A 15,470-nucleotide genomic window follows, 5' to 3' on the forward strand; every position below is an offset into this window, starting at 1 on the left:
TTTTGTGCTATGCTACACTCGATTAACTTTACCGTATTATAGTCTACGGGAGCGGTCTTGTAAGACAAAATTAGCCAAAATAAGATTAAATATTCTAATGAAAATCTAATTATTTTATCGGATTTCGGGACGTCAAATAAAAAAACTCCTTGAAAGACAAAACATAATATTTGTGGGTCGATCCGAGAAGTTATTAAGAATACCAAACATCAAACAAAGTTGAATTATTTAGTTAATTATGATTAATCTCTCCAACCAAACAAGACTTACATGAATATCAATGTAAATAAAAAAAGATTATATTAAAATATGATTTCATCGATTAGTTAGCTGGTTTTAGATGTGTATTAAATCTAACAAAATACTATATGTTAAATGTAAGAACAGCAATAACTAGGCATGGAGGTTAAAGAACTTGGTAAGTAATTAAATTTTTTTAGAAAAAAAAAAAAGAAAAGGAAGAAAAATGATGGTCCGAATAAGTCAAAGCAAGAGAACGTTAACCAGCACATGACATGGCCCCAACAAGCCAGACCAAAAATATAGCCGTTACATTATAACCCTAATATTCTTCCCGCGGTGAACACGGGCTGTTATTCTACTCTGCATCAGCAAAAACTAGCCGTTGTGGTGGTGGTCAATCTTATGCTTCCCTTCACTCTGACCAACCAACCGACTCACTCTCCCCTTCAACAAAACCCCTCCTTCCTATCTCCCTTCCTTCTCAATAAATTTTCATCTCTCTGTTTACTGTTTTTGCAGTGATACAACAAATTAAAGTAGAGAGAGAAAGTTTCTCTCACTAAACTATCATTTGCAGTTACTCTCTCTCTCTTCTCGTTCACAGCCCATGGGCAATCGAATCCAGCTGCGGCTCCCATTTCACCTTCTCCTCCTCTTCCTATTTGTCGATTTCTGCCACGTCACAGCTAAACAATGGGATGGAATCATCGTAACGGAATCCGATTACCAATCCCTAAAAGCCCTAAAGCACGAGTTCATCGATCCTAAAGGGGTTTTGAGTAGCTGGAACGACACGGGCCCCGCCGGAGCTTGTTCGGGCTGGGCCGGAATCAAGTGTGTGAATGGTCAGGTTATCTCCGTACAGCTTCCATGGAAGGGTTTGGGCGGCAGAATCTCCGAGAAAATCGGCCAGCTCCAATCCCTCCGCCGACTCAGCCTCCACGACAACGCTCTCGTAGGCCCCGTTCCGACCTCGCTAGGGTTTCTGCCCAATCTCAGAGGTGTCTATCTCTTCAATAATCGTCTCTCTGGTTCGATTCCTCCTTCAATTGGTAACTGTCTTCTTCTCCAAACTCTCGATCTAAGTAATAATCAGCTTGTTGGGATTATTCCACCTTCAATTGCTAACTCCACTAGATTGTATAGGCTTAATCTGAGCTTTAATGGCGTTTCGGGTTCGATTCCGATTAGTTTGTCTCAATCTCCCTCCCTGACTTTTCTCGCCCTTCAGCATAATAATCTCTCTGGTTCTGTACCTGATGATTGGGGTAGTGTATTAGGCAATTATTCTTCTTATAATCTTCAATCTTTGGCCCTTGATCACAACCTTCTTTCCGGGAATATTCCCTCTTCTCTGAGCAAGCTCACCATGCTTGAGGAGTTGAACCTTAGTCGTAACCAGATCGTCGGGAGTATTCCGGACAATATTGGGAACATTACAAGTATTGTTTCACTTGATTTGTCTGGAAACAATCTGACTGGGGAAATTCCGACTTCGTTTACCAATCTCTCGAACCTCACTTCGTTCGATGTTTCGTACAATAATCTCTCGGGGGCTGTCCCGTCTTTTCTCGCCGAGAAATTTAATTCTAGCTCGTTTCTTGGGAACACTCAGCTTTGTGGTTACAGTAATTCAACCCCTTGCCCTGAAAATCTACCTTCACCTTCCCCTTCTTCTCAAGGGTTGGTTCAGCACCGTCGTAAACGAAGATTGAGTACAAAGGATATAATACTTATAGCAGCTGGTGCACTTTTAGTTGTTCTGTTAATTCTGTGCTGTGTTCTGCTCTGCTGCTTGATCAGAAAGAAGGCAGCTTCGAGAAACGGCAAAAATGGTGGCGTTGTGAAAAAGTCGGTGCCAGCTGTGGGGGCAGAAGTGGAATCGGGGGGTGAAACGGGAGGGAAGCTAGTCCATTTCGAAGGCCCCTTTGTATTCACAGCCGATGATTTGCTGTGTGCAACTGCAGAAATAATGGGGAAGAGCACTTATGGAACTGCATACAAGGCAACTTTAGAGGATAACAACGAAGTTGCGGTGAAGAGGCTGAGAGAGAAAATCACGAAAACGAAAAAGGAATTCGAAATCGAAATCGCCCAACTTGGAAAAATTCGACACATGAATATATTGGCAATGAGAGCTTATTACCTCGGCCCGAAGGGAGAGAAGCTTCTTGTCTATGATTACATGCCTCATGGAAGCCTTGCATCTTTCCTCCATGGTAATATAAAAAATAAGCTAAAAAAATTAATAAAATTTAGCATTTCTTGAAATTTGTGATTAAATTGCTAAATTCGTGTGATGATTTCTTGCAGCTAGAGGACCGGAAACTGTAATTACATGGCCGACGAGAATGGAAATTGCTATCGGAATTGCACGAGGTTTGTGCTATCTTCACAACCAAGAAAACAACATAGTGCACGGTAGTCTTACATCCAGCAACGTACTCCTCGACGAACAGAGGAATCCGAAGATTGCCGACGTGGGATTATCCCGGTTAATGACGAGCGCTGCAAACACCAATGAGGTGGCGACAGCTGGCACGACCGGCTATCGTGCACCGGAGTTCACGTCAAAGGGGAAGAATGTGGGGACCACGAAAACCGACGTGTTCAGCCTTGGTGTGATAATGTTGGAGCTGCTGACGGGAAAATCTCCGAGCGAGGCGATAGACGGGCTGGAACTGCCGCAGTGGGTGGCTTCGATTGTGAAGGAGGAGTGGACTAATGAGGTGTTTGATGTGGAGTTGATGAGGGGTAAAACGGACATCGGAGACGAGCTGTTGAGTACGTTGAAGCTCGCGCTTCATTGCGTCGACCCTAATCCATCTGCTAGGCCTGAAGCAGAACAGGTTCTTCAGAAGCTTGAAGAAATAAAGCCCCCACAAGTTGTGAATATTACCACAGAACCACCTTCTGTTGATGAATGAATGAATGAATGAAGCAGTTGCAGCAAAGAGAGAGTGAAAAAAGATTACAACAATAATAATATATATATGGTTATTTAAGTAGTATTCAGCTTTCTAAATTTATTAATTTTTTTATTCAATTCATTTGTTGTTTTTGTTTTCTTTTTGTTGGTTGAAATTTTATTCATTTGCTCAAGTAATGTGTATAGATATATTAGCAATTCTCATATGTATTGAAACTTTCAATTTAGTTAATTTTATATTTTTATTAAGAAGCTACTAGTTTCAGGAAATGTGCAATGCATGTCGATTTAAGAGCTCGTTTGGTTACCAAGATAACATTAGTCAAGATAAAATTGAATAGTCTAATGAAAATTTAATTATTTTATTGAATTTAACAGCTTTTAATTTTCCACATTAAATAAATATATAAAAAGGAAAAGAAAAAAACACACACACACACACACACAGCAAGCATGGACGACTTTCCAATTGACAAGATCCAAATATCCGGCGCCACCTTAGCATCCCTCCTCCACCGCTCCTCCGCCGCCGCCGGCGACATCCACGGCTATCTCTTCGGGTACGCCACCGTCTCCACCTCCAACTCCCTCTCCGACCACCCCAGCACCACCGCCGCCACTTCACTTCTCATCGCCACCATCACCTCCTTCATCTCCCTCCCCTCCCACCTCCCCCTCCCTCCTCCACCCCCCGCCACCAACTCCACCGCCCTCGTCGGCTGGTTCTCCGCCCGCCGCAGAACCCCTCTCCGCCCCTCCTTGAAAGATTCCACCACATCTATTTCCCTCTCCTCCTCCCCAACCCTAGCCTTCACCCCACAAAATTCCACAATTACCCTCCCCCCATCTCTCTTCCTCCTCATAACGACGCCGTTTCAAGATCAATTGATCCACACCCACGAATACAAAGCCTTCCAATGCAAGGGCAACGCCTTCGACCCCAAGAGTATATCCATTGTCAACATTGGGCCGTCGTTCCGATCCCAATACGATTCATTTAGCCCTAATGTGCAGTTCCCAATGATGGATTGTGAGTTAAGGGGGTCGAACGCCATGATTGAGGATTCAAGAGGGGAGAGTTTGGCTGATGGGAAGAGAAATTTGAAGGACCAGAAACAATTGGATACTTTTTCCGATGGGTTTGAAATTAAGAGATTGGGTAAATTGATGGGCTCCGAGGCAGCTTACACCGACGAGCTCGAAGATTTGTACGATAAAATGCTCGCTAAGTTTGATGGTTTGTCGAAATTGGTTGAGCAGACCAATGCTAAAGTACTTGAACAGGTGAGAAAGCTAATCGACATTCGTTCTTCGAAGATTTAATTTCTTACGCCCAAGAATTGCAAAAAACTAGCTAGTCATTACTTATTTGAATTTAATTTGATCTAATCTTTTATATGTTTTGGCAGGAAAATCGTAACATGAAGTTGAGGTATAGAGTTGCTGGTTTGGAATAAGTTGCTGGTAGTTTCACGGCGTTTCTTTTTTGCTGGTAATGAATCGTCTCGCTCGTGTCCTTTTGTTCGGTTAATGTTTGTTTCGTTTCGAGTACATGAATTGCTGTTTGAGATTCTATATTAGCATGGCGTGTTGTGCTGAGTCTTTCTAATTTGGTACATTGTGCTATGGAGGAAATAATCTTAGTACGGGATTACATTGCCGTTTTATTAGCTGTTGTGTACTTATAGAACGGCATTAAATTGGTAGTATGTTAATTGGTCCGTAGTGGAAATAATGTGATGGCAAAATCACGGTTTGCATGAAATGTTGCCCCTTTAATCAGTGACTATACTCTGTTCGTTTGAATCGAATTGAAAGCTGATTTGATGTGCATAGCATTATAATGTTTCTCGAACATCTTCCTCTGCATGCTGCTGTATTCATCAATCTTAGGTCAGGAGTTAATATGTTGGGAAATAATACGTTGGAATTTCGAGTATGTAAAATTTCCTCCCCTTTTATTTTACCGATTAAACTGTAGCCGCCTTTTTGAAATGATAATGTGATCAAGTTCTATATTTACTAAAAAAAAATTGTTTCTCCTTTATGATTTTTTTGGTTTAAAGATTCTCAAGGTGAATAAAGTCTTGTGTCTGATCCTGGTAATCGACTTATCTATAGTAAATACTACAGACGTTTGGTGGTCCTTTAACATCGTTTTAAGACAATACAATACAATATTTGTATATGGCTTCACTCAGTTAAACTAAGATGATTTTTTTTGTTGCCAAGAAAAGGTAAAATGCAAGTTTGTTTTTTAATGGCTTGCCTTTACTAATATATATAATTCAGTTTCTGTTTTTTTTTTTTTATTATTAGATGTCGATGGAAGCTTAAGGCGCAGGCGTAACTACATCTTCAAGCTTGATGACATAAATTTTCCAGAAATGTTGTTAAGATTTTTCCAGAAATTATTCAGATTGTTGTACACTAGTTATGTTGTATGTGATCGATACTAATCCACTGGTTTCTGTAATGAAATCATATTACGTGATCGAAAAGCAGAAAGAACCAGACTTGTTGATATGCAGTTTTTGGTATGCCGTTGTTATTTCCCTTTTTAAATAATTTCTGCATTACAGTATATAAATCTGCAAGACAATTGTCTGTTGTATTTACTATACTACAGTTGAGATCAACGATGAATGGCAGTGATTGTGAAGCCGGTAATAGAGATATATCCTGCCTCGATGAACGAACCACCTGACCTTATCTTCGTTTCCATGATTATATCTGAATTGATTTGCCATCAAAATGCAGCTTCAGTTTTCGCACAAAAAAAGTTCTCGTGAATATATATATGTTCAATAGTCGACCCCTGGCTCAACAACTGACTGTAGATTCTTCTGCATAAACTCGGTATTGATAGAGATCATGCGAATGCAGCCGGATTTCTGAATAATTCTGTAGAGCTTAAGAATTTTCCTCTTCGGGATCGGGATTGAGCAATTTCCATGGTCCACTTCTGCTGCTTAGCCTAAAAATAACGAGGATTTAGCTACGTAACTAAAAATTGAGTAATAACTCGAAATCAGCAGTTCCATTTGCATAATTGCTTAATTAAATGGGTCCTAGACAAAAAGTTTGGTTGCTCTGTATCTTGATCAAATGCAAGGGCAATTTTGTAATATGTTTCTATCCTTCTTACCTCAAGAATCCAGCCAACACTCGCAATGTCATAAAGAGAAACAGGCCACCCCATACACCAGCAACACCAAACGTAGGGGCAGTTAACACTATGAAGGCAGACGAGATAAATCCAACGAGTACCTACACATGGGAGCAATTAATTTTCTTACAAACACAAGTCGTGAGACATATGCAGAAAAAGAACGAGGCGAAATTGACATTACCATGGAATATGCAGCAAATCCGAAGTCTGAAACACCATAATATAGCCCATCAAGAACGAACGCAATAGCATTCATTGGCTGAGATCCGGCAACGAACTACAACATGTGAAAACAAGAGTTTAAAATTATTTAGTCTGGAGAGGCTACACCAGCTTAACTAAGAAGATTCTCACCAAGGTTCCAGATCTGGCGATTTCCAGAACTTCGGAGTCTGTGCTAAATAAGCTGGACAATGCACCAAATCCAAGGAACAAAATTACAGCCAAAGCTACTCCCATTATTAAACCAACCTGATTATTCATACAATAATACGTATTAAGTCGGGCAATCATGCTCATTAATAAACAGAGGCATCGCCATAATTGTAATTGAGAATCGGATTTTCAAACCTGTAGCACTTTGTAAGTCACCTGGCGCGCCAGATCATAGTTCCCTTGAGAGTAGTCACTAGCAAGGAGAGTCTGTGAAAAGAATGTCAGCAAATTGGAGAAAATATGTCCAGCATAGAGAGAATGTTTGAGAGAATTGAACTATTTCTCGCTATTATTTTACCATACAAAATAAAATAAAAAAAGTTACGGGGTTTTAGTGGCTGTTACTCGTTAGTATGAGAGGAGGTCAGCATTATTTAGGAAGACGAGGAATCTACCTATATCAAACTTCAGCAGAGATTCCTGTAATTATCCTTATCTAAATTATCTACGGCAAACTGCCACATGTTTACCTGACCAGCAAGGGCTAAAGCATCATTTAGCAAAGACAAAGCCAACCAGATTTCGAAACATATCTGGTAACCAGCCATTTGTGTGGGGCCCCCTTTTGCTGCCATAGATGTAGCTAGTGTTGTGGTTGTAATAACTGCTATAGTTCTCCCAGTTAAAAGGGCACCTGGTAAATGAAATAAAGAAATTACTATCACAAATTCGCGGCTCGTGCAAGTAGAGAGAAACTAAACATATTTCCGTGAAAATTATGTGCAGCAAAATGCAAACTAGACCTTGTTACTGCACCAAAAAATCCAGGTTAATGTTTCATTTTATATACCTGAGCAGCAGATTTTTGTCGTCTAATAATGACCTATTTCTCAACTTTTCAAATACCCAGTATAGTTACAAGGCTCCACTAAACAATATACTTTCAACAATCAGAACGGCAAATAATAAAGTTATATTCAGCAAAGATATGCATGTTTTCTTGGAACATACCGGATTTAAGATACTGGACAACCCTCTTGCCGCCGATACTTGGAGCAATAAGCAGTACTTCATCGTTCAACTTCCATACAAGAATTATAGCAGTTAAGTACCTGATAAATAATAAACAGAAATTCAGGTGAACCAAAGGAAACCATGTGTTATCATTTATAATGTGTGTGATGCAGCTGTAGTGTCAGTTTTACCACATTGTTGACGTACTCAGAAATCACAGTAGCAATGGCAGCACCACCAATGCCAAGACCAAAGGAAAATATCAATATTGGGTCCAGTATTGCATTAACTAAGTTGCCAGCTCCTGAAAATTACAACAGATATAGTCAGAATTTAAAAAAATTAAAATTGGCACTCAAACAGAAACATAAGCTGAAAATATAGTTAATGATGATTACATTCAACTAAATATTAGTGAAGAGTTACTTTGCTTCCACTTAAGAAGTGAATGTTAAATTAGTCATACTCAGAATCCTTCGACTGACATTCATTTGGCCAAATTAATTTGCAATAGTTGGTATAATGATCACCATAGTGAAAGACAAAAATGCCACACTTCGTGTAGTATGTGCTAAATGTTCTTAAAGGCTGTTAAGGGGATAAATTACTTAGAGTTAAGTCAATAATAAATTATTATTTCTTTTATGAGATAAGAAAGAAGTCAGCTTAACAACCAAAAGAAACTATTGGTTGCAATACTTGCCGACGGCATATAAGGGTTTCTTTGTATCCTTAAATCCACGAAAAGTTCCTTGAGCAGCGAGTGCTACCACAATTGGTGGAGCACCAAAGGCCCTCAGCGTAAGAAATTGTTCAGCTGGCATGCGCATCGGTGAATCCTGCAAGAGGCAGAAATATGAGTAAACGGGATCCATAAAAAAAATATATATCCATAACGAAAAAATAGCTTGATTAGCTAAAAAAGACATACAACAGGTATACCCATCGTATTCATTAAAAAACTGGAGCCTGTGGAAAGTGCAACAGCTTCTAAAATGCCAAGGACTAAAGCCAGCACTATAGCATTTGATACTGAAGGAAGGAATATCTTGCTCTTCTGATCTGCAACGAACTAGGAACTATTACGAGAAAAGCAAAAGACGGAGATATGATATGAACTAGTAATGAAAAATGACCAGAAATATAGAAGAGAAAACGCATTGTATACGGGGATACAGATGGTATGGTTAAAGAGTACCTTTGGCAGTTTGCTTTACAGCCAATGACTGCTCTTCCGCAACAAAGGATGTAGTAATATTGAGCAGAGGTACATTAAATAATTTAGAAACAAGGTTGAAAACAGCACCAGATACACCAACTGCTGCCAGCTCAGCAGATCCTAAACAACATGACAGAGTAAATTCAAGACACGCATGCAAGAATTTGAGGATATCCTGAATCAGAATTTAACTGATTTATAGAGAAAGCCATTTTAAAAACAACCGAAAATAACTACAAATTCATTGAAACATAGTAAATACTAGATATTTTTTCCTTTTTATTTTTTTCAGTTCTCAATCTTAAGTCAAATACATACCAAGGGTAGCATCAGTAGCCACAAGTCACTGATCACATGACATTTTTTTCATCTTCTTGACATCATTAATCGAGAATTTAAGCATTCCTTTTCTCGGTGAATTATGAATAGGGTTCAAATCAGCTATCAATCAGAACATAAACCAAGTATTTACTTGTAAACTCTTCCATGAGATCAACTGAAGTTGCTAAAACAGAAGTACCATTGAATGCTAAACGAAAGAAAGGAAGGTACCTAAATGACCAACGAATCCCGTATCGATAAGTGAAGTAATCGGGTCAGCGGCCAGAGCCAGAGCTGCTGGCAGTGCAATCGAAAGAATGTCCATCCCAAGTCCACCCGGTTTAAATTCCTCTCTACAAAATCCCAAATTAATAAACGCTCGTTCTTGAATATGCAAAAACAATTCAATTCAAAAACTTCAAAAGTCTAACTGAATGCTACTGCAGCTTCTTTACTAGATTTTTCAAAAACAGACCAAAAATAAAAGGGTTTTCTTAGAGTTAATGTTCATACAGAGGAAAATTAAGCCCACCAACTAATCACTTCCAAAATATACTTCCACAGAAAAGCAACAACAAAAGCTACCTCAGACGATGCAGAACGGAGAGGGGATTAAGCTCCCTATCACTTGAAACCCGAGACTTGGTTTTCTTGCCTGCGGTGCTGGGGTTTTCATCAGCTGATGCTTTCGGTGTTGTTCGGAATCGAGTTGGATTATTATATCCATTGGGGTATTTCATCAAACACTTGGAGGGCGAAACGCTGGAATTTAGGGAACAATTGTTGGAGGTGAAGCAGTAATTCGCCTGAACAGAGAAGAGGTAATGGCAATGGTGGTGATTCATGAAACCACACGCCATTGTTGAATTTCTGAAGAGAGATTCTTGTTTCAGCTGTAGATTTTTGAATGGCTGTAAGGCGATCTCAGTTGCGAAATATCTTTTACTTTATTGGAACTATTTGGAGCATGCAAAACCACAGATACCAGACAACCTTATTTGGCTATGGATTTCATCTAAATTTAATATTATTATTTTAAATCCTTCATTTTAATTTTTAAACAGAATTTTACAAAATAAAAAATAATTAAAATTTGACTGTAGAAGTGTAGATTCCTTGTAAATCAAAATCACATTTATGCACCATATATTTTATGTGTCATTTGATTCTTCCATTAAATCTGTTGTAATAAATTTAAGGGTAAATTACGGCCACTCATAAAGTAAGATCAGATTACGAAAATACTCTTTATGTTTGAGTGATTACAATTATCTCCTTAGTTATGAATTTTGTTACACCTTCACCCTTGCGACGTCAAATTTAGTAGATCGGAATTTTCTAGATTATATGGAATGTTCTCAAGTTTGTACTCGTTTTAGTCCATTCGAGCTTCATATTTTGAAACAAGATGATTATAAGATGTGACTCTTGGCTTGTAAATATCAGATTGTGGTGCATCAGAAAGTACATTTACGAGTACAAGCTAGACAACATTCCACGAAATTTAAAAGGTTATGTTGAATTTGACACCATAGGTGTAGGCGTCTAAGATGATTAATAGTTGAAGGAGACGGTTGTAATTATCCAAACATAAATGAATTTTTTTTCATCTAATTTGACATAACGACCTTAATTTGACCTAAATCTAATAAAGTAAAACAAAAATGTACCTGATCTCTCAATCATATACCTGATAGTAGGTAAATGAAAACATCAATTATCATAAATTTTTGGGAAAGAATGAATAACCTGTCACGACTTGTCAATTTACTGTTAAAAAAAAAAACAAACATTATTATTATTATTCAGCTCAGATTAGGAAACCTAGCTACTCTAATTACTACCAACAAGAAAAGACTGATCAAAGCTGTGTGAATTAAGTTGCATGCATTTAGGTGTCACTCATCTTTATTTTCTGCTTTTCAGCTTCCTATATATATATATAAATAATATTAAATAAAATAAAATAAAATAAAGCAGATACCTTGTACAATTATATTTTTTATTAATTACGCAAAAAACATATTTTTATTAATTAATTATTAAACTTTTAAGTTTAGGTGAATCCAGTTCAGATTAATTTATTTAAAGAAACAATTAATTAATATGAATGTATGTACATAATGCAGGCACGTACCCACTTGTCTATATATCAATTATATTATTTTATTTTCTTTTGTGATTGGCAGATAATTAAATGATGAGAGACTCAATTTCAACCATACGAAACATCAATAATTACTATAGCAAGTACGAAAACAAAAACCCGTGAAACTCAGGATGGATAGCGCAGTCGAGATCTAATCTTAACACCACAGCCCCCCTGCCACCGCCGCCGCCAGCGGTGGCGGTGGAAAGCCGTAATTGACAGCTGGCAAGATCGTCGACGGCGCTATCCCTCCTGAGCTTTATGGGTTCTCCATACTATTTATTTTCATTATCTGCATGCATGAACTCTGCAAATTCACACACACATACACGCAGTGGAGTGTGTGTGTAGCATAAGAGAAGAGAGAGAGAGTGAGATGAGTGGTGAGGGAGAAGTGTGAGAAAATGGTGTGTATTTATAGGCGCAAACTAACGTGGGGAATTTCAGAATTACGTCATCAATTTTTTTAATTCCTAGAGAGAGAGAGAGAGAGAAATCTTTGACTAAATATTGCAGCATGTGTACGTTGTGGATTTTGTTATTTAATTTTGTGTGTTTTTATGAAATGGAGATCTAAAAAAAAATACGTATATAAGTACAATAATATAATATAATAATGGTAATATAAAAGCCCCCTGCCGACTACGTTACTTTTATCCCTCTCTTGAAAATTGAAATAAGTAGGGTTTTAATTTCCTGCTCGAAATTGGTAATTACATAGTATTTCTTAATTATTACAACTTTGTCCTTTGAATTATACAAGAGGTGCAACATATTCTTAGTTTTTGCCTCATCATTACTTACTTGGTCATTCTCGACTAATCCTTGGGGTTAATTAATTAATCATGTGGTCGTAAATTTAAAATATTTGATTAATTACAAAAAAAAAACATAATGAAATTACTAATTTACCCTGCATGGCTCAATTAGGTGTGACTTGTGAGGGGGCCTTTGGTTAGGAATTGGATTGGACCCGTGCCAAATATCTGGTTTGAGCCTATTTGAATGACTATATAGGGGTTCAAATGATAGCCACTTGTTTCAACAAATAAATGAAGTTTGATCAGAGCATTTATCAAATTATACACACATCAATAATCAACATTGTACTTTTAATTTGAATGATAAGTAAATGTAGCTCCCCGTGACATGATAATATATATATTTTTTTTCAATATTTTTTAAATTCATGATGTATCGTGAAAGATAACACATGTTCGAAAGAGTTGAATTATTTTGAGTGACGAGCTATTTTAGTTGAATCGGTGCTTTCTCTTTAGGGGAAATATTGAAAGATATTTCTTTAAATTAAAATGACGACAATGTTGGATTATTAATCGAAAAAATGAACAATTGTTTTCAAATTTGTAGACCTATGCCGGCTCGGACACTATTTTAAAACATTTTGAATATACTCGAAATTGTGAATATATATATATATATATATATAAACAAAAGTGAGGGGCCCATACCCAAATGCCTATATCAACAAGCTCATAGAGCCACACAAATCAAATCCAAATCAACTCAATATAACAATACAAGTCCTAGTTAGGTAAGGTCTAAACTCACATATCTAAAAAGGCCAACGTAAGTGGTTCAGGCCCATGAGAATATATATATCTCCATATAAATACTTTAAAACCTCACAATTAAAGGTACGCAATTCATAATTCCCGAGCAGTCTCTTAAATTATCTGAATTCTTCAATCATACAAAGCTGACCCGACGCCCTAACGACTTTTTGTGATGTAGGTAGTGCCCACGAGAGAAATCAAGAAGTGCGAGGGAGAAATTGTAAAACATGGAGTGAAGTGGTACCAGATCACAAGGTGATTTGAGAAGGACAAAAAGGACATTACACATAGAGGTGGCTTAAAATTGAAAATAAAGAAAGTAAGAGGGGTCGAAAGGTGAGAATGAGAACATTTATGGGAAATCCCACATTCCATCACTCTCCACTGACTTGGAGGTACTGGGCGCTTTGGGAATTGTACCCTCTTCTGACTCTCACGCCAAATAACAATTAATATTTGCCAGAATTATTAATTATTAATTATAATAATAAAGTTGGAGGAAGAAAGAGCCAGAAAAAAGATGACCAGAATTCCAGACTAGACTAGTTTACGACTTTCCAGGCTCCATGTGATACGGGTTCAATGATCCATCATTTTCAACCATTTTTTAATATTATTTTAAATAAAATTTGATTAATTAATTATAATGGAATTCTATTTTTTTCATATGACCCAAGCTCATTTACTAATTGGGTCAAAAATTAGAGTGGATTTTAACCCATTTACAATTTTTCTATTTCTTTATTAGAAGATATTCAATTTGTTGACTTCGTTTGTTGGGCCCCTACTTTGTGAGTTTACGAGACTCCATGCCCGCTCTGTAAAATATTGGATGATTTTGAATCGTATATCTATATATAAATATCTACTCTTCATCAGGACGTATAATAATTTACGAATTATATGGGTCAAATAAGTTGTAATTAACTATATCACGAATTCATTTTTTTTCAAGTAATCACTATAAAAGAATCCTATGGATCAAAATTGCAAAAGAAGAATATAAATTATCTCAACTTTTTAAGTAATCATTATAAAAGAAATCGTATTAACAAATAATATATTTATTTACCATCCAAAAGCACGATTATAAAGTGAAAACGATGGGGCACTTTGCTTAATTAGGAAACCATGTAGGTAACGTTTTTAATTACTTCAAATTTGACCACAAAATTAAATTAAAATATTGATTAGTTGTTGGGCGAAGCCAATAATTAATTAATTAATTAATTCAGCCACCACTTGCTGGCCCAAGCCGAAGGGTGGATTGGCCGAAAGCTGGTGGCAAAATCAGGCCCATTTTTCCTAATCAACCACCGGTCGACACGTGGAAACAATATACAGTAATAAGTAGACGTAATTTTTTCAACATCCTCATAATTTAAAGAAAAGGATAATTAATAATTTGACCATCAATTATTACATTCTTAATTCCAATTAATCAGATTCATTCTACATAATGATGAAAGCCAATATATATTGGAGGACAACAAATCGTCTGTGTGAAAATTCATGGTGGAAGCTCCCATGCATGCACGAAGATTTGTCTATGATTACTCTGTTCATTTCTTTCTAATTAAAATTATAATAATTAATAATTAATCAATTCCTCCGGCTACATAATTAATAATGGAAATTTTAATAATATCATCAAATAAAAAATGGTCCCAACTAAAGGAAAAAAAGGGCAAGTAAATGAACGTAAATGCGATCATGATTAGTTGATACAGAAAATGGGGCCCACAAATTAATGGGGAGAGGGGTATAATTAAGGTCGCTTAAGCATTGTCGGAAATCAAGTAATACGGCAGACGGCAGACCCGGATCAGGCGCCCCCTTGCCCCTACCCCTGCCCCATTAATATGATTGCCTTCATTTAACGCTAAATGGTCCTTCCTTCTATCGTTTATTTTATATTACACTCGGTGAAAATTACAGGTGAAAATTACAGTGGGTGAATTTTTATAGTTGATTTACACACCAATGTTGGTGTGTGTGTCTTTGTGTGCTTATGAATGAGAAAGATATATATAGAGTACTATTTCACCTGATATAACATAGTATAAACTTTCTTTCTCATATTCAAGTGTTTTTTTAATTTCTTTATTTTTTATCATTAATTTGCAATTTATTTTATTTTATGATAATTCTTCCATCGACGCGCGAGGAGAGTATTAGTAATTGTTCTTATAGTTGTGGTTCATTTTAATGTTGTACAATGGTTGCTCCCATAAACACGAACACATGCCGGTTTGACCTGCAAATAGTCCCGAATCGAACCATTGATTGGTTGTACATTGATCTGGAAGTGTGAACCGGCACGTGAAGTGGTCACTGTTCACGATACCTCGAACTCGATTTCGATTGTCAATTTGAAAAAGAAAATCATAAAAAAATGGAATATTAATTGCTTTGCCGTGCATTTCAAATTGAAGTGTCGATTTAATATTTCAGGATCTCTATTAAGAAAA

The 15,470-nt window shown here is 37.0% G+C and overlaps 3 protein-coding genes across 3 annotated transcripts; 2 read left to right on the forward strand and 1 right to left on the reverse strand.

Moving 5' to 3' along the window:
- Positions 1-510: 510 nt before the first annotated feature.
- LOC105953134 (putative leucine-rich repeat receptor-like protein kinase IMK3) lies at positions 511-3,418 on the forward strand. The gene is made up of 2 exons (XM_012976764.2): positions 511-2,462; positions 2,557-3,418. Exons 1-2 carry the CDS (start codon positions 851-853, stop codon positions 3,168-3,170), a joined length of 2,226 nt encoding a protein of 741 aa, XP_012832218.1. The 5' UTR covers positions 511-850; the 3' UTR covers positions 3,171-3,418.
- A 74-nt stretch (positions 3,419-3,492) lies between these two features.
- LOC105953133 (BRISC complex subunit Abro1-like protein) lies at positions 3,493-5,712 on the forward strand. Its single transcript, XM_012976763.2, has 3 exons — positions 3,493-4,456; positions 4,582-4,664; positions 5,492-5,712. Exons 1-2 carry the CDS (start codon positions 3,626-3,628, stop codon positions 4,627-4,629), a joined length of 879 nt encoding a protein of 292 aa, XP_012832217.1. The 5' UTR covers positions 3,493-3,625; the 3' UTR covers positions 4,630-4,664; positions 5,492-5,712.
- On the reverse strand, positions 5,690-10,377 carry LOC105953131 (MATE efflux family protein). The gene is made up of 13 exons (XM_012976761.2): positions 9,859-10,377; positions 9,505-9,626; positions 8,932-9,072; positions 8,665-8,795; positions 8,437-8,572; positions 7,941-8,037; positions 7,731-7,831; positions 7,250-7,413; positions 6,915-6,986; positions 6,699-6,815; positions 6,526-6,621; positions 6,321-6,442; positions 5,690-6,149 (listed from the first exon to the last, which is right to left on the reverse strand). The coding sequence occupies exons 1-13, from the start codon at positions 10,131-10,133 to the stop codon at positions 6,086-6,088; spliced, it is 1,638 nt and encodes a 545-aa protein (XP_012832215.2). The 5' UTR covers positions 10,134-10,377; the 3' UTR covers positions 5,690-6,085.
- Positions 10,378-15,470: the final 5,093 nt, after the last annotated feature.

This window comes from Erythranthe guttata, chromosome 10 (assembly GCF_056151865.1).
Source record: "Erythranthe guttata isolate IM_541 chromosome 10, IM_541, whole genome shotgun sequence".
NCBI classification, from domain to species: Eukaryota; Viridiplantae; Streptophyta; class Magnoliopsida; order Lamiales; family Phrymaceae; genus Erythranthe; species Erythranthe guttata.

Coding starts and splice junctions, on each gene's coding strand:
- LOC105953134 (XM_012976764.2), top strand. CDS start 851: ATGGGCAATCGAATCCAGCTGCGGCTCCCATTTCACCTTCTCCTCCTC. Junction 2,463..2,556: donor CCTTGCATCTTTCCTCCATG/GTAATATAAAAA, acceptor GATTTCTTGCAG/CTAGAGGACCGGAAACTGTA.
- LOC105953133 (XM_012976763.2), top strand. CDS start 3,626: ATGGACGACTTTCCAATTGACAAGATCCAAATATCCGGCGCCACCTTA. Junction 4,457..4,581: donor ATGCTAAAGTACTTGAACAG/GTGAGAAAGCTA, acceptor ATGTTTTGGCAG/GAAAATCGTAACATGAAGTT.
- LOC105953131 (XM_012976761.2), bottom strand. CDS start 10,133: ATGGCGTGTGGTTTCATGAATCACCACCATTGCCATTACCTCTTCTCT. Junction 9,073..9,504: donor GGGATTCGTTGGTCATTTAG/GTACCTTCCTTT, acceptor CATGTTGTTTAG/GATCTGCTGAGCTGGCAGCA. Junction 7,414..7,730: donor TGTCCAGTATCTTAAATCCG/GTATGTTCCAAG, acceptor TTCATTTACCAG/GTGCCCTTTTAACTGGGAGA.